Source organism: Chiloscyllium plagiosum, unplaced genomic scaffold, assembly GCF_037043375.1.
Source record: "Chiloscyllium plagiosum isolate Xiang-an unplaced genomic scaffold, Cpla_swu_hap1 HiC_scaffold_12, whole genome shotgun sequence".
NCBI lineage: Eukaryota > Metazoa > Chordata > Chondrichthyes > Orectolobiformes > Hemiscylliidae > Chiloscyllium > Chiloscyllium plagiosum.
Window position 1 is genome coordinate 106,141,212 of NW_028270150.1, and position 19,180 is coordinate 106,160,391.

The 19,180-nt window shown below is 46.9% G+C and overlaps 1 protein-coding gene across 1 annotated transcript; it reads left to right on the top strand.

Moving 5' to 3' along the window:
* The first annotated feature begins 7,702 nt into the window (after positions 1 to 7,702).
* LOC122547429 (uncharacterized) lies at positions 7,703 to 18,965 on the top strand. Its single transcript, XM_087992366.1, has 2 exons — positions 7,703 to 7,808; positions 17,116 to 18,965. Exons 1-2 carry the CDS (start codon positions 7,703 to 7,705, stop codon positions 18,027 to 18,029), a joined length of 1,020 nt encoding a protein of 339 aa, XP_087848492.1. The 3' UTR covers positions 18,030 to 18,965.
* The last annotated feature ends 215 nt before the right edge of the window (positions 18,966 to 19,180 follow it).

The following is a 19,180-nucleotide window of genomic DNA, read 5'->3' on the forward strand; positions in this document are numbered from 1 at the left end:
GAACATGGTCTTCCTGGCCTTCCGTTTTTTGTGCTGGCGGCATGATTGACACGCCAGCAGGAGCCAGGCCAGAGCCAGCAGTAATTGTATGCCTACAATGGTGTGCGAGATGATTCGGATCCAGGGATGGATGTTTACATTCAGGCCCCAATCCCACACCCTCTGCGCCCAACCCTGGGACTGCAGAGCTGTGTCTGTGTCCTCCTCTAGGTCCTTTACATGCGACTGCAACTGGTGATACAATTTCACTGAGTGTCCTACCCGGGTCCTAAGCTCCCGTAAGACCTCAGCCAAATGTGGGATGGGGGCTTGTTCAGGCTCCTGATATTCCCTGAGGGTGTCCCTGAATTTATCAGTAGTTTGTATGGACTTGGGGTTCCGTCGTCGGACCTCTGAGATGTGAGCTTGCCCAATCGTGACTGGGGGCCCGGGGGCGAAGCAGAACTCGTGCTGGGGAATCGGGCACTGCAGTCCATTATACCAAAATGAGGTTTCAAGAGTGGAGACACAGTATCGTCCCCCCCCACCATATCCCGCCCTAGTGAAGTGGGGGCCCGTGGGTCCCCTGTGTCCGGTTGAACCCGCAGTCTGCTGTTTCACTCCTTCGTAAGGGGTGAGGGCAGATGGTAATTGCCCCCCGCTGCTTGCAGCCTGTAAGCGGCACCCCGTACACAGCGCCGTTTCGAGATATGGCTGTGTGGTGAGCTAATCGATATTCGAGGGAAGCGTTTTCCCGTATGACTCCGATGTTCTCAATGTGAAACAGGGGAAATGGCCCTGACTCTGGGGTGACCACGGGGATCAGGAGGACAATCCCGACTCCTGTCGTCTCACTGACCTCATAGTCGGGCATCACTGGGTATACTCTGGTCATACCCTTCAGAGTCTGGCTGTCAAGCGGCCCGGAGCGCCCTGCGAGTGAGGCCAGTTTGGCACTGTCGATCCAGTCGGGCACCTCCCCCCTTTGGACCTGGTCAAGATTATGCCGGATCTGGGCTACCATCCACAGGCCATACACATGGCCCGGTCTATAAGGTGGTTAATGGTGTGGGCGTGTGTCTCCAGGACTGCAATGCCGTCGAGCTGGGTGTACGCTCCCTCTTCCCCCAGGTATGCCTGGTCTGCCTGATTTGTGAGAGACCTCTGTAGCAGGTCCCTCATTACCCCTTTTAGTTGCTCGACCTTTTCGTTAAGGCCCTGGATGTCTAGGGAGTTTACTACGGATGTTCCCGTGTTGAGTCCTGTGAGAGCATCGTTGACTATGTCCCGTCTGTGTCGTTGTGTGTGCGTGTTATGTATGTCATTTCGGTAGTGGGTTGCCCCCATGGCATCTATGGCCCTCTCTATAATCTCCTTCCCCATCATGGCGTATAGCTGGCGTACCTGTGCTGTGCAATAGTCCGGTACCCGGATACCCAATATATTGGCCAGCACAGGCACGACCTCATGTCAGACGTTGCCATAAAGGGCCTCTCCCTCATCCCACAATACCAGTCCCCCCGCGGGCCCCGGTCCCAGGGAGGGGCACGGCAATATCTCGGGAGTCGTGGTCGGGGCGGGTGGAAAGCACAAATACAAAGAGACTACCGCGGCATTGGGGGGCTCGTAATATCCGCAAACAGACAGATCCCGTACAGTAAAGGCATCAAAGGCCGGGGCAGAGGAGAGGTCCTCTGGCATGGCACACATTGTCCCGAACATGCAACCCCCCAAGTCCATCGCCTCAGCACGCCGGAGGCAGGTCGGTCGCGGGTCGCGCTCCGACGTGCAGAATAAACAGAGTGTCTGTATGCCCGGGAGAACTTCCAGCCAGGCGTTGTAGAACGCGTCGATCACATCAGGCTTGTCCCTTGCAGGAATACAGATGGCGTCGGACGCGTTGAAGGCAACACCGTGGCGGTAGAAGTTGTCATATATTTCGGGGAAGGAAGGCAATAGTCGTAGAGCGAAGAGGAGAGCAGGGAGGAGAGCGGTGCACCGGTGAAGCATGATCTGTGGGAAGAAAGGGAGAGAGGCACCCTTACCAAGGGTGTAGGGTTAGTGTGTGTAGGAGCAGGTCTCCCTGGAGCCAGTCCACCCATCGCACTGTAAGGAGAAAGAGGGGCGGTTAGAGTCAAGTGAAAAGTGGGGGGGGGGGGGTGGTGGAGTCTGTCCGGTCGAGGCTTAAGGGTAGGGTTTAAGCTGGGACCAGTGTTTCCACCTGCCCGTTCCCTTCATGTCGACACAGGCGCATGTGTCGCTGGTGATGATGATTTCATGCGGTCCCAGCCACCGGGGGGCAAAGCCGGGCCGGTCAGGGGCGGCCCTGACTAGGACTTTGCCCCCAACGCCGGGAAGGGGTTGGGCGGGCAGATGCGGCTGCAGTTTTGCCTGGTCCCTAATGTCCTGCTGGTCGCGCGCAGTTTGTCTAAGGGCCCGCAGCTGCGTGTCCAGCTGCCTGATATAGCACGTCACCCTGTCCCTCAGGGGGGCCATGTCTTCCCCCCCGACCATGACGTTCTCTGGTAGTCGCATGGCCCTCCCCGTCATGAGCTCATAGAACAATACAGCACAGAACAGGCCCTTCGGCCCACGATGTTGTACCGAACATTTGTCCTAGCTTAAGCACCCATCCATGTACCTATCCAATTGCCGCTTAAAGGTCACCAAAGATTCTGACTCTACCACTCCCACAGGCAGCGCATTCCATGCCCCCACCACTCTCTGGGCAAAGAACCCACCCCTGACATCTCCCCTATACCTTCCACCCTTCACCTTAAATTTATGTCCCCTTGTAACCCTCTGTTGTACCCGGGGAAAAAGTTTCTGACTGTCTACTCTATCTATTCCTCTGATCATCTTATAAACCTCTATCAAGTCACCCCTCATCCTTCGCCGTTCCAACTCTCAACCTATCCTCGTACGACCTATTCTCCATTCCAGGCAACATCCTGGTAAATCTTCTCTGCACCCTCTCCAAAGCTTCCACATCTTTCCTAAAATGAGGTGACCAGAACTGCACACAGTACTCCAAATGTGGCCTAACCAAAGTCCTGTACAGTTGCAACATCACTTCACGACTCTTGAATTCAATCCCTCTGCTAATGAACGCTAATACACCATAGGCCTTCTTACAAGCTCTATCCACCTGAGTGGCAACTTTCAAAGACCTATGAACATAGACCCCAAGATCCCTCTGTTCCTCCACCTTACTAAGAACCCTACCGTTAACCCTGTATTCCGCATTCTTATTTGTCTTTCCAAAATGGACAACCTCACACTTGGCAGGGTTGAACTCCATCTGCCACTCCTCAGCCCAGCTCTGCATCATATCTAAGTCCCTTTGCAGCCGACAAGAGCCCTCCTCACTATCCACAACTCCACCAATCTTCGTATCATCTGCAAATTTATTGACCCATCCTTCTACTCCCTCATCCAAGTCATTAATAAAAATTACGAACACCAGAGGACCCAGAACTGATCCCTGCGGAACTCCACTTGTAACTGGGCTCCAGGCTGAATATTTACCATCTACCACCACTCTCTGACTTCGACCGGTTAGCCAGTTTTCTATCCAATTGGCCAAATTTCCCTCTATCCCATGCCTACTGACTTTCCGCATAAGCCTACCATGGGGAACCTTATCAAATGCCTTACTAAAATCCATGTATACTACATCCACTGCTCTACCCTCATCCACATGCTTGGTCACCTCCTCAAAGAATTCAATCAGACTTGTAAGGCAAGACCTACCCTTCACAACTCCGTGCTGGCTGTCCCTAATCAAGCAGTGCCTTTCCAGATACTCATAAATCCTATCCCTCAGTACTCCTTCCATTATTTTACCTACCACCCAAGTAAGACTAACTGGCCTGTAATTCCCGGGATTATCCCTATTCCCTTTTTTGAACAGGGGCACAACATTCGCCACTCTCCAGTCCCCTGGTACCACCCCCGTTGACAGTGAAGATGAAAAGATCATTGCCAACGGTACTGCAATTTCCTCTCTTGCTTCCCACATAATCCTAGGATATATCCCATCAGGCCCGGGGGACTTGTCTATCCTCAAGTTGTTCAAAATGTCCAACACATCTTCCTTCCGAACATGTATCTCCTCTAGCTTACCAGTCCGTTTCACACTCTCCTCTTCAACAATACGGTTCCTCTCATTCGTAAATACTGAAGAAAAGTACTCATTCAAGACCTCTCCTATCTCTTCCGACTCAATACACAGTCTCCCACTACTGTCCTTGATTGGACCTACCCTCGTTCTCGTCATTCTCATGTTTCTCACATACGCATAAAATGCCTTTGGGTTATCCTTGATCCTATCCGCCAGAGATTTTTCATGCCCTCTCTTGGCTCTCCTAATCCCTTTCTTCAGATCCCTTCTGGCTATCTTGTATCCCTCCACTGCTCTGTCTGAACCCTGTTTCCTCAACCTTATGTAAGCATCCTTCTTCCTCTTTACAAGACATTCAACCTCCCTCGTCAACCAAGGTTCCCTCACACGACCATTTCTTTCCTGCCTGACCGGTACATACATATCAAGGACACGTCGTATCTGTTCCTTGAAAAAGTTCCACATTTCCACGACATCCTTCCCTGACAGCCTATGCTCCCAACTTATGCTCCTCAGATCCTGTCTTACAGCATCGTAATTACCCTTCCCCCAATTGTAAAACCTACCCTGTTGCACACACCTATCTCTCTCCATAACCAAGGTGAAAGTCACAGAATTGTGGTCACCATCACCAAAATGTTCACTCACTAACAAGCCCATCACTTGTCCCGGTTCATTACCGAGTACCAAATCCAATATGGCCTCCCCTCTGGTTGGACAATCTACATACTGTGTTAGAAAAGCTTCCTGGACACACTGCACAAACACCGCCCCATCCAATCTACTTGATCTAAAGAGCTTCCAATCAATATTTGGGAAGTTGAAATCGCCCATGACTACTACCCTGTGGCTTCTGCACCTTTCCAAAATCTGTTTCCCAATCCGTTTCTCCACATCTCTGCTGCTATTGGGGGGCCTATAGTAAACACCCAACAAGGTGTCGGCACCTTTCCTATTTCTGACTTCAGCCCATACTACCTCTAAAGGCAGATCCCCCTCGAACTGCCTTTCTGCAGCTGTTATACCATTTCTAATTAGCAACGCCACCCCCCCTCCTTTTTTACCACCCTCCCTAATCCTACTGAAACATCTGTAACCAGGAACCTCCAACAACCATTCCTGTCCCTCTTCTATCCACGTTTCCGTTTTGGCCTCAACATCGTAGTCCCAGGTACCTATCCACGCCTTAAGTTCACCCACCTTATTTCTGATACTCCTTGCGTTGAAGTATACGCACTTGAACCCATCTCTGTGTCCGCAAGTATTCCCTGTCAGTGCTACCTTCTTCACAGCCTTCACAGCACACTTGGACATCCTGACAAACAGCTAGCCTACTTGCTGGACTACAAGTCCGGATCCCATCCCCCTGCCAAATTAGTTTAAACCCCCCTGAAGAGTGCTAGCAAACCTACCCCCCAGGATATTGGTGCCCTTCTGGTTCAGGTGCAACCCGTCCTGCTTGTACAGGTCCCACCTTCCCCAGAATGCAGTCCAATTGTCCAAATACCTGAAGCCCTCCCTCCTACACCATCCTTGCAGCCACGTGTTCAACTGCACTCTCTCCCTATTCCTTGCCTCACTGTCACGTGGCACCGGCAACAACCCAGAGATGACGACTCTGTCCATCCTAGCTTTTAGATTCCCACCTAACTCCCTGAGCTCTTGAATGACCTCCCCACCTCTCTTCCTACCTATGTCGTTGGTGCCAACGTGCACCACGACGTCTGGCTGCACACCCTCCCCTTTAAGGATTCTGAAGACACGGTCCGAGACGTCACGGACCCTGGCACCCGGGAGGCAACAAACCATCCGAGAGTCTCGCCCATGCCCACAGAATCGCCTGTCCGTCCCTCTAACTAGAGAGTCTCCTATAACTAGCGCTCTCCTCCTCTCCACCTTTCCCTTCTGAGTCTCAGAGCCAGACCTCACGCCACAGACCCGGTCACTGCAGCTTACCCCTGCTAGGCTGTCCCCCCCACCAGTATCCAAAGCGGTATACCTATTGTTTAGGGGAATGACTACAGGGGATCCCTGCACTGCCTGCTTCCTCCCCTTCCCACCTCTAACTGTTACCCAGCTACCTCTGTTCTCTGGCGTAGCTATGTCCCTGTAGCTTCTATCTATCACCCTCTCAGCCTCTCGAATAATCCTCAGTTCATCCAACTCCAGTTCCAGTTCCCTAACTCGTTCTGTGAGGAGCTGGAGCTGGCTGCATTTCCTGCAGATGAAGTCGGCAGGTGTATCGGTGGTCACCCCTACCTCAAACATCCTGCAGGAGGAACATTCCACTGCCTGCGCTGCCATTACTCTACACTTCATCTCCAAAGCAAGAACACTGAGTAGCTTACCTGTGAACTTTAAAGTTAGGTTAGAGGAGGAGGATGGGAGGGAGGCCCTACTATGTAGGGTCTGGGGTATAGAACACACCCACTCAAATATCAATCACTTACCTTCCCGACCAGCTCTGCGCTCCAACCTCACTTCCGCCCAGCTCGCGCCGCTCTCTGCTGAGAAAAGGAAGGGAGTGAGGCCAGTGGAGCGGCCTGGGGTGGCCCTTAAGCGCATCAGTATGCAGGGCAGAACGTCCACCCAGCCCTGCCCTGTTTCGGCAATCGCCTGTGCGATCGCAGCTTTGAGGGTCCGGTTCATGTACTCGACCATCCCGGAGCTCTGGGGATGGAACAGGACATGGAAGCACTGTCTGATGCCTAGGAGGCGGCAGGCCAGTTTCATTGCGCGTCCGGTGAAGTGCGTGCCCTGGCTTTTTATAAAGTGAAAGGTTAGGGTTTCTTCTACTCTTTGTGTGAAGAAATGCTTCCTGTCATTATCCTTTTGCTGTCTGGTTTTAATTTTACACAGTCTTGCTCTTGATTCTCCTGCCAGAGGAAATCGTTTCTCTCTGTCTGCCCTTTCAACTCTTTTAGTTATCTTAAACAATCCAATTAAATCATCACCTTCATTGTATGGAGTATTTGGGTCTAATCAATGTGGAATTTATGCTCAAATTCTAATTGTTCTGTCATATTTTTGCTAATAGTCTTCCTTTCCAGCAGCTTCCTGGACATTATCTCCCCAGCTCAAGTTAAGCAAATCTTGCAGCCTCATCTTAAATCCTTAAAAATTTGGCCTTTCCAATTTGAGCATGAGGTTCCATCTGCATTCCCGCAAGGTAAACATAGAAATTTGTTCTTGTTAACTTTGCTATTTGGCTTCCTCTTCAATTCTGGCAGATTAACTTGTGAACTTCTGGGATGTCTTCTTGTATCCAGCCAGATAGAAATGTTCATTAGCTAACCTTTAGTTTCCAACTATTGGACTCAAGTAACTAATTTAAAGCAAAAAAAAATAAAAATTATAGTCTGGCATTCTCAATACCTGAGACTTGGAGACTAACAGTCTATTCAGTTTTAACACAATCTACCATTGTCTACAAGTGTGAATACCTTCCCACGAAAACAACTAAGGGACACCTTTAATCTTAACAATCCAGTTTGCTGTCGGTGAAATTCAAATCTGCCTCTATGTTACCCTAATTTACTGACAGCCCCAAAATATAACCATCTTGTAAAAATAATTGTCTGGTAGTACTGAACTTAAAACATGTCTAAAAAGAGACATGAGGTTGAAGCTTTTTGGCTTGCACTCATCAGGATTGAAATGAAGCATAGTCTTAATAAGTTTCTTATTCTTGTCGGCTATAAAACGGGTAAGGGAACCCTCTGGCCCCCAATCTGGGTCTTCGGCCGCGCTCCCACCCATGGTAGGGGCGCAGCGGGTGTAACTTAACAGAAGCTACTTTAAAGTAAAGCTAGCAGGCGTGCTAAGGGATGTTGCTGGCACTGGCTTATTAATCTCCCAGTCGGGGAGCCCACTCCCTGTAAGTCGAACCCTAGCCCTGCGGGTCAACCTGGGCAGGGGGGGGGATAGTTACAGATGTGTCGATTCCCGAGGGCGCAACCCTGGGTTTCCGTGAGTCTCTCTCTCACCACCTGACGTTCAGCGGCCTTGTGTACCCCACAAACACTGGGCGTGAACCAGGGGCCCGAGTGCAAGGGGGGGCGGCGTGAAGTCAGACCTAACCGCACCTGATCCTACAGAGGCCAATGCCTCGGGACCGCGAGGACAATGGGCAGAGCGTATAACCGCCGGTTGGCCCAAAGGCCCCGCGTCTCGGGCTGGTTTGGAGGACTTCCCTTCTTGTAGCACGCGTAGACCTCCCAGCCTCTACCGCGTACGCAAGGAAGGCGCTAAAACCGGGCTCAATGTACAATGGGGTCTCCTAACTCCCACTGCAGAGGTCAACCAGGAAGGCTCGTTTGGTCGGTTTTTAAACAGGGGGGTCAATCTGTCAGGGTCTCGTACCTAAAGTCGTCAGTCACAGTAGCACATTGACAATAAACGACAATAATAATAATCACGCACACTTTTACTAGTGTTCCGCGACCCCAATCGCCCACGCGCGAAGGATCACACACACACACACGTTTAAAGAGTACTCTACCGTTACACGACTGCCGGACTCACTCTGTTCACAGGTTCAGATAACGGCCGGCAGTGAAGTCCCTTGCGGGGCACTGGGAGACTTTTACACGAGAAGTAAAAGAGTAAAGATACTCACCCAGTGCCGTCGCAGGGATCCAGTAGCCGTCGTTATCCCGGACGAGCCCCCAATTGTTAGCGCGGATGAAATGATATCAGTCCGAGCCCAGAGTGCGGTTCAACAATCGGTAACATTTATTACTGCAGTAACGCCGGCGGAGGTCAACCGAGGTCCGAATCTCGGCTGCTGGCCTGGCTCCTGGTGGCGTGTCATTCATGCCGCCAGCACAAAAAATGGAAGGCCAGGAAGACCATGCTCCACGCCATCGACTCCTGGCGGGCGATCAGGCACCGTGAGCTCACAGGGCTCGAGTTAATGTGACCTTCTCCTGGGACTATCCAAAGGCCCCATGACTGCAGCATGACGGCCGGCGGAATGTACCGGGCGAGGAGCCGACTTTTAAAATATCGGCATCGACAACTAAAAGTATATAATATGAAGCTGCGCGCGGGAACAGCAGAGCAGCCGAGATTCGGACCTCCGTTGATCTCCACCGGCGTTACTGCAGTAATAAACGTTACTTTTAGTTGTCAGGATGTGTGGGATTTGAGGATGAATGGGATGATAGTTCCCCATCATCACTGGAGTAGGTGCAAATAGGCTGTTTCCTGCCGTCCCAGGAGAGTTGCAGGGCACGCACAATAGGGTGCTAATTGGTTTATGTAAAACGGGTCCGGGTATTATCTGCTTGTCTCTCTCTGTGAGGGCAGGGGCTAGCACCCCCCTTTGTTCCCTTGGGGTGTTGGTGTGTATTGGTCTGTCCGTTCCTGTCTGGTGGATGCCTGTCCTTTGTGTCAGAATGGCTCCGTATCGATGGGTATGTGTGTGTTTCAGTCAGTCTCTTGATGTGATTAGGAGATGGGTTTCCATATTTAATTAATTCCGGAGTTTTGGCCCATGAGTCATGGGTAGTGTTGGTCTAGTGTGGATTCTATCTGTCCTCTGTCTCCTATCTCCCAGTCACGTGGACAGACCGGCAGCTGCTGAGTTTTTGTGGGTTTTAAAGCTGCGACTGCTGTTTAAAACACAAAAATGAATTCTTATCATTTCCTGATGTAGGCATAGTCCCGTGGCAAATGCGGTCGGCTCTGATGCCCGCTTGTATGTTTAACTGTGCAATTATCCAAACTAAAAGAGATGTTAAGCAAATATAGTGCTTTGAAAAACATAGGCAAAAAGGCATCTTGTTGGAAAGTTGCCTGGAAACAAAAGATAGAATGTGATCACGACCATATCCACTGGATTTCCTTTTGATGAAGTCAAGTTGCTGACAGCCGTAGATAGTTTGTGCAACCTCAGTTCTGATTCCATTCAACCTACACTCGAGTTATTGGGAATTGGTCATAATCCACCTCTTCAGGTTTCGTAAGATAGTGAGAGTAACTGCTAAGTTGAAACCCTAACAGCTTTCAAGGCTTTTTTACTGACCTCCGGGTCTGTAATAATAAACTTCTAGATTCAGAAAGGATTGCTAAGCAGCCATTAGCATGGAGTCCCCATTGTTCTTTCAAAACCAGCTTTTCTAGTACTTAAGGGCCATAAACTCCATCTCTTATCTCCTTGAAAGCTTTGCTTTTGACTCCTTCCCCCAACCAACGCTTGATTTTTCTGTAAACAGCGGGTGGCTTACAGCACACATCAAACTCACTCTTTGATAAAAACCCTGTTCAATCCAGTAAATGTCCAACCTGTTCCATACCTTCCAATTTCTCCCCATAATCCTGAAATGTAAATATGTATTCCCAACATGCCACACAGATTCCAAACTAAATCATAACCATGTGGCTGAGAATTGATTGTGTAATACCTTAATCACAAATGCAATATTTCCATAATTTGTAATGAAAAAAAGGACACGAAGAACATGGATATAAAATTGGTGAATAATAGGAAACAGAGTAATGACTAATCGATGTTTTGTGGGCTGGAAGAATGTTTGTACTGGAGCTTCCCTACATCTGTATTTGGATCCTTGCTTTCCTGACAGATATCTATTAACGAGCTGGTGTGCACAGGGCACAATGTTGAAGTTTGCAGCTGGTATGAAACTTGGAAACTTAGAAAACTGTAAGGAGGATGGTGTAGAACTTTAAAAGGACTTCGATAATTTAGTAGGATGGGTGCACAGGTGACAGTTGAAGAACACTGAGCGACAATACAAAATAAAGGGCAATGCTCTGAACAGGATGCAGAAGCAGAGGGACTTCGGTACAGGAATATTGACAATGGCAGGACAGGGGGTTAAAAGCATGGTTAGTAAAACACAAAGCATCCTGAGCTTGCATAACAGTGGCACAGGCAAGGAGGTTATGGTGAATTAATAGAACATAGAACAGTACAGCACAGTACAGGCCCTTCGGCCCTCGATGTTGTGCCGACCTTTTATCCTACTCTAAGATCAAATTAATCCGCATACCCTTCATTTTATTATCATCCATGTGCCTATCCAAGAGTTGCTTAAATGTCCTTAATGTTTCTGACTCTCTACCCCTGCTGGCAGTGTATTCCACACACCCTTATTCTTTCTCTGTATTCTTTCTCTGGTAAAGAACCTACCTCTGACATCTTCCCCTAAACTCCCTCCAATCACCTTAAAATTGTGCCCTATCATGATAGCCATTTCTACCCTGGGAAAAACTTTCTGGCTATCTCCTCGATTCATGCCTTTAATCATCTTGTATTTCTCTATTGAGTCACCTCTCATCCTTCTTCGCTCCAATGAGAAAAGCCCTAGCTCCTCAACCTTTCTTTATAAGACATGCCCTCCAGTCCAGGCAGCAACCTGGTAATTCTCCTCTGCACCCTCTCGAAAGCTTCCACTTCCTTCCTATAATGAGGCAACCAGAACTGAACACAATATTCCAAGTGTGGTCTCATCAGGGCTTTACAGAGCTACAGCATAACCTCGCAGTTCTTAAACTCAATCCCCCTGCTAATGAAAACCAACACACCATACGCCTTCTTAACAAGCCTATCAACCCTGGGTGGCAACTTTGGGGGATCTTGACGTGGACCCCAAGATCCCTCTGTTCCTCCACAACCTGCCAAGAATCCTGCCTTTAACCCTGCATTCTGCATTCAAATTCAACCTTACTGTTTTTATTGGTAGAAGGATGGTGTTTTGGAGCCATGAGGTCATGCTGCAGCTATAGAAAACTCTGGCGTGGCCACATTTGGAGTATTGTGTACAGTTCTGGATACCACGTTATAGGAAGGATGTGGAAGCTTTGGGAAGGGTTCAGAGGAGATTTACCAGGATGTTGCCTGGTATGGAGGGAAGGTCTTACGAGGAAAGGCTGATGGACTTGAGGCTGATTTTGTTCAAGAGAATAAGGTTGAGAGGTGAATTAATTGAGACATATAATATAATCAGAGGGTTAGATGTGTTGGACAGTAAGAGCCTTTTACCTCAGATGGCGATGACTAGCATGAGGGGACATAGTTTTAAATCGAGGGGTGATAGATATAGGACAGATGTCAGAGGTAGTTTCTTTACTCAGAGAGTAGTAGGGGCATGTAACACACTACCTGCAACAGTAGTAGACTCGCCAACTTTACAGGCAATTAAATGGTCATTGGATAGGTATATGGAGGAGAATGGAGTAGTGTAGGTTCAATGGGCTTCAGATTGGTTCCACAGGTCGACACCTGGATAAGTGTGAACTGATTCAATTTGTAAGAACATAGAACATTACAGCGCAGTACATGCCCTTTGGCCCTCGATGCTTGGCAACATCAAGGGCCAAAGGGTCTGTACTGTGTTGTAATGTTCTATGTTTTATGTTCTTACAAAATGAATTAGTTCACACTTATCCAGGTGGAACTCCATCTGCCACTTCTCAGCCCAGCTCTGTATCCTGTCAATGTCCTGTTGCAACCTACAACTGCTCTCCACACTATCCACAACTCCACCAACCTTCGTGTCTTTGACAAACTTACTACCCAGCCTTCGACTTCCTCATCCAAGTCATTTATAAAAATCACAACGAGCAGAGGTCCCGGAACAGATTCCTGTGGAACACCGCTAATTACCCAGCTCAAGGCTGAATACCTTCATTTACTACTACCACCCTCTGATCTCTATGGCCAGCCAATTCTGTATCCAGACAGCCAGATTTCCCTGTATCCCATGCCTCCTTACTTTCTGAATGAGCCTACTATGGGGAACCTTATCAAATACCTTGCTAAAATCCAAATACACCACATTCACTGCCCTACCTTCATAAATGTATTTTGTCACATCCTCAAAGAATTTAATAAGGTTTGTGAGCCCTGACCTGCCCCTCACAAAGTCATGCTGATGATCTCTGATCAAGCTATGCTTTTCTAAACAGTCAGAAATCCTGTCTGGGCCAAGAAATGGCAAATGCAGTTTAATATAGATAACTGTGAGGTCTTGCATTTTTGGAGGTCAAAACAAACTAGAAGTTTCATGGTGCATAGTAGAGCCTTAAGGAGTGTAGTGGAACAGAGGGACCTTGGAGTTGAGGTGCATGGTTCTCTGAAAGTGGAGTTACAAGTAGACAGGGCAGTGAAGAAGGTTTTTGGCACACTGACCTTCATCAGTCAGGGAACTGAGTATAGAGGTTGGGAAGTTATATTGCAGTCATACAGGACGGTGGTGAGGCCGCACTTGGAGTATTGTATTCAGTTTTGGTCTCCTTGCTAATAGAAGGATGTTATTAAATTGGAAAGAGTGCAGACAAAATTTACAAGGATGTTGCCAGGCCTCAAGGGTCTGACTTACAGGGAGAGGTTCAAAAAGCTAGGACTTTATTCTTTAGAGCTTAGGAGACCAAGGGGGAATCTTATAGAGGTGTATAAGGTCATGAGAGGTGTGGAGAGGGTAATGCAGTCAGTCTTTTTCCCAGAGTTGGGTAATTGAGGTCCAGAGGGCATCAACTAAAGGTTGGAGGGGAAAGAATAAAAAGGAACCTGAGGGATAACATTTTTACACAGAGAGTGGCATGCATATGGAATGAGCTATCAGCAGAAGTGGGTATATTAACCTACACATCCCTGAACAATCCACCTGACCTGCACATCTTTAGACTGTGGGAGGAAATTGGAGCACCCAGAGGAAACCCACACAGACACAGGGAGAATGTGCAAACTCCACACAGACAGTTGTCTGAGGCAGGAATTGAACCTAGGTCTCTAGTGCTTTGAGGCAGCAGTGCTAACCACTGTACCGTCATGCCACTCTTGAATTCTCTCCCACATAAAGCCATTGGGGCCAATTCCTTACATATATTTGAAAGAGTGCTAGACATGGCCCTTGTTACAGGGATAAAGGGATATGGAGAGAAAGTGCGGGTGGGATACTGAGATTGCATGATCAGCCACGATCATATTCCATGGTACTGCAGACTTGAAGGGCCAAAGGGCTTGCTCCCGTACCAAACTGTTCATGTTTCTATATCTCACACTGAGCCAGATCTATACAACTCCACACCAAATCTGATCAGTCCAAATCCACACTGAATTGAATCTGTGTCCAAATCCAACTTGCCCTCTCTCCAAGTGCCCTGAACTGGCTTTGGATCTGTCTGTACTGGATATAATTGTGATGAAATACCCCTGAACAATTTTAGTCAACACAAGCACGTTAATTGCTGGAGAAACTCAGCAGGTCTGCGAGCACTGGTGGACAGAGAAACAGAGTTAACGTTTCAGGTCCTGTATGATGGCCCTTCTTGTTTATGAGAACCTCTACAGATGCTGCCAGACCTACTGAGTTTCCCCAGCAAACTCGACTTGTTCCAGATTTTCAGCATCAGCAGGATGTTGCATTAATTCATGCTGTTGGTGACCAGTCAGTCCCAGGCACTGTGGGACATTACTGGAATTAATACGACGGACATTCGGGAGAGTTACACTCTTGTGAAGTTGTCCAAACAGATTGTATCAGTGTTGAGGCTGTGCTAAAAATGAAATTTGTAACAACTTTCAGCCAGGTATGTGACCAAACTGACTGTATGATAGTCAGCGGCGAAAATCAGGGTGTATTTTCAGAGGGAATTGTGTATTGCTGAGCACAGAATGCACTGTAGTGAATAGGTCTGTCCCCGAGGCAATTTCACTGACTCCAGGAAAAACATTGAAACATCAGCACCGAGCAGCGGCTGCCCTGAAATGTGCGTTTTTTTTTAAAACAGCAAATACAGTAAACAATAAGATCAAACCAATTAATGATCTCCCTGGAGCATGGCCTCACATAGAAATATGATCATTTTCCAGTGACTTGTAGAACGAGCTGAGAATTTCTTTCCGAAATGCACGGGATACCAAGAGGTCTGGTCTTTGCCATTTACTATCCAATCCTTGCAGCAATCGGAGTTCCAGGTGAAGCATTGGGAAGTATTCATCTCTGAGTGATTCAATAGTGAGCAACAGGAATTCTCCCATTTTACCAGCACATCCTATTTAACAGGACGCCGATCTCCCATTCAGTAATATATTGTGATTTTTCACACTGGATTGATTTCTCCTTTTGTGCTCTGTAATTGTATTGAGTTGCTATTTTTAACCTTATGATTTTTTTTTCCCTGACCTAATTTCGCGCTGTTAATGCAATCATTCTCCCCTTTTCAAATTGCCTTCTCGTGCATTTGGTTTCTTTATCTTCCCTCTAATGCATTGTGTTTAACCGTGTTTTGTCTTTCTGAGATAGGTACCGTGTGGTAACGGTATATTTTTAAACTCTGTTTTATGTTGGGGAAGTCAGGGTGTTAATAGAACATAGAACATAGAACATAGAACATAGAAGAATACAGCGCAGTACAGGCCCTTTGGCCCTCGATGTTGCGCCGATCCAAGCCCACCTAACCTATACTAACCCACTATCCTCCTATACCTATCCAATGCCCGCTTAAATGCCCATAAAGAGGGAGAGTCCACCACTGCTACTGGAAGGGCATTCCATGAACTTACGACTCGCTGAGTGAAGAACCTACCCCTAACTTCAGTTAATGTGATTCAATATTGTGCTGTTAACATTGGAACTGCGACTTGCTCTGGTATATCCAGTGTCAATGCAGATCCACTCTATATTGGACTATACTGCAAAGGGCAGGCTGCCAAAGAGATCATTGATGTAGTTCTGGCAGCATTGAAACTGTTTCTATGGGTGAGCTCTCACACTGCTATCACGGTGTATTTGAAGGTTTCATGTGTATTGATCTGATTGCTGAAGGTGACTTCTTATATTGGAATAGTGGATCATATTGTGCCCTGAATCTTCCAGGGACTGAATAATTACCACCAATGAATCAATTGATCATGAGGATTGAACAAATGAAGCATTCAAAGGACAGTGGTAGGCGCCCAGTTGTTGACAGATGTAAATGTTTCTATACAGCTTTTTTCAGGTGTGTTATGACTCATCCCTGGAGCAGGAGGGACTTTCACTCAGAGATTACCACTGCACCCCAAAGGGAGTGATGCAAATATTTCAATGTTCTTCATGCTCATTGATGATGATTATTCATTTGTCCCTAACTCAGAGAGCACAGTGATTCTGTATCCAGCCTCTAAGAAGCATTGTTTCAGTTGAGCTCTCCATTGCCACACTTGCTGTTTGTGGCAATTTTAAACTGGTGCTTGTTGATTCTTTCTTGGTTTTGTTTCATGCCCCTGGCACCCAGTAATCTTCACTAGTTTCTCCATGATGAGTGAAACCACAGAACTGGGGCATCCCTCGCACCTAATGGATAAGTTCACATTGTAAATATTCACTGCAGCGAGGCAGTGAGGAAGGGCTACGTAGTTGGAGGGGGGGTTGGAGTTGGAGATAGAGGGTTGTTCACCAGCTGAGATTTTGTCATCTTCCAGTTCCAATGGTGCTGATCAACAACAAAGGTCTCAGTTAGTTATCAGGTAAAGAGCTTGGGATCCTCCATTGCACATTGCTGTAATTTCCACACTGAAGGCACAGGCCGCTCTCTATTTGAGGAACTTTCCAGCAGTTTGACTGTCAACTTTTCCAACTTAGAATAATTTGATAGTGATGCTTTGACTCTTCACTAACGTACAGCCCTTGTTCTTGTCAGTTACCTCAGTCAATGGTGGCCATTTTACTTTTAACATACTTTAATGTTTTCTATGTTTTTTGTTGATGTAATGTTTCCTTGTGTTCTCGGTGTTTTCTTGTCAGTTTTGATGTGTTTTGGGTTCCTTCGTGTCCTTTGTTAAGTCTTGTTGGTTTTTATTTCCTTGTTATGACATTGAAATGTCTTAGATAACTACTCAGTAAACAATTATCATTAAGGCACGCATGTGTTCTTACTTGGTATCTGATTTCAAAACTTCAAATTTTACGCAGAAGCCTGTAACATTGTTAATTTTGTTGGAGTCAAACTGATAACTTGCCCATTCCTCCTTTGCTTTTTTTCTCTCTCTCTCTCTATTGCAGCAAACTTGGCAGTGATTGTGATCTTGTCTCGTAGAACATGTGGTCTCTCAAGATGCATCCTTTTCTACCTGTTGGCCATGGCAGTGACAGACTTACTAATCATGGTCACCGTTGTAATATTAAACCGAATTGTTGGGATTTATTTCCCATTCAGCTTCTTCTCTATGACTTCAATATGCAGCATCCATGCAGCTTTGAATTTTGCTGCCATTGACATTTCTGCCTGGTTAACTGTCGCTTTCACCTTTGATCGTTTTGTGGCCATTTCTTGCCAGAAGCTGAAAATAACATATTGCACCGTGAAGACGGCAGCACGGGTTACAGTATTCATTTCCGCAGTGATTGGTGTGAAAAATACCTTTATGTATTTGGTGTATGAACCCATGTACGTAGTGAACAATGTAGCCTGGTTCTGTGGTGTAAAAGCAATATTTTATAACTCACCAGAATGGGCTGCTTATGACTGGATTCGGATCATTTTGACTCCCTGTCTCCCATTTATCCTGATTCTACTGCTCAATGCTCTGACCGTCCAACACATTCTAGCAGCAAATAAAGCCCGCAGGAGACTCCGGACCCAGAACAACGGAGAGAAACAGAGTGACCCAGAAATGGAGAAGCGGAGAACATCCATTGTTTTACTCTTTGCCATCTCGGGCAGCTTCATCCTGTTGTACTTGTTATTTTTTATGACGATTGTCTATGCCCGAATTGCAGATCTCACTTATTCCTCTGGTTATGATTCCAGCAATTCCACTTCATATTTTCTCCAACAAATTGGATATGTGCTTCAGTTACTGAGTTCCTGCATCAATCCATTTATTTATGCAGGGACCCAGAAAAAGTTCAGAGGTGAGTTAAAGAAAGGAATGAAGTATCCTGTGAACCTATGTGTTAAAATATTTAAGCTCTGAGTACCAGATAATCTGTGATGAACTCGATATTGCAGAATGACGTCTTCCTGTCCATTTCACAAAAGTAGGCCAGTTTGAGACACACATTTGCTTTTCCACCTAAGAATAGTGTGAGAATGCAAGAAGGTGTTGTGAATGGTGGACTGCCTCATAATACATTTGCAAACTGTTCCCAATGAGTCCAAGTTTAGCTGCATTTTGCTGACTCATGCCTTGTGAATACCCACTAGCTTCAAAGCGCTGAAGGCCAGTATGAAGTTGGAATCAGCATGTGATAACTCAAGCAGGGAGTAATCAATATTATTAATACATTAACGTACAAATTAGGTGGAGAAGTGAATCAACCCTCAAGCCAACTCTGGCCTTCATTGGCTGATCTGTTGGTTCCTTTGTCAAATGAGAATCTAAGTACCACTGCCTGAAAAATATTCCCACTCACCTCCTCATCCAAGCAACCCCTCCCCCCCAACCCCGTACCCTCCATCACCTCATTCTGGAGCAGAGTTCCCAAATTTGCACAGCCTTCTGAACCGGAAAAACAGCTCCTCGTTTCTGCCACAAAAGGATGATCCATAATGTATGTACAGTGCCCCCTGCCCATACTCACCCACACGGGGACATGTCATTTCTACATCCACCTTGTCAAAACTGCTCAGAATCTTACACACTTCAATCAAATCTCCGCTTACTCTTTAAGTTAGTGGAAATAAGTCAACCCTATCCAATCTCTCCTGATAAGACAACACACTAATTCCAGGTTTCAATTCTGTAAATCTTCTTTTAATCACATCAGACTTATTTCCATCCTTCCTGAAATAAGCAGCCCAAAACAGAATGCAGTATTTGAGATGTGGTCCCACCAATGCTCTATATAGCTGAAACACAATTTACTGTATTTACTTTTAAGGTCAATTGCTCTCATAATAAAAGATAATGATCCCATCAGCCTTTTTAATTATTTGCTGTACCTGTGAACCTAATGTCTTGTGACTTGTACAACGCTTACTAGTTTGCCTTGCTACACACTGATAGTGTTATGAGTTTACTGTAACTTTAAGAAAGTAAAAGCTAGCAGTGGCAGCACCAAGTTATCTCAATAAGATACAATGTAATATATGCTCCAGCTATTGGGGTAGTTGGTTGCCTGGAAA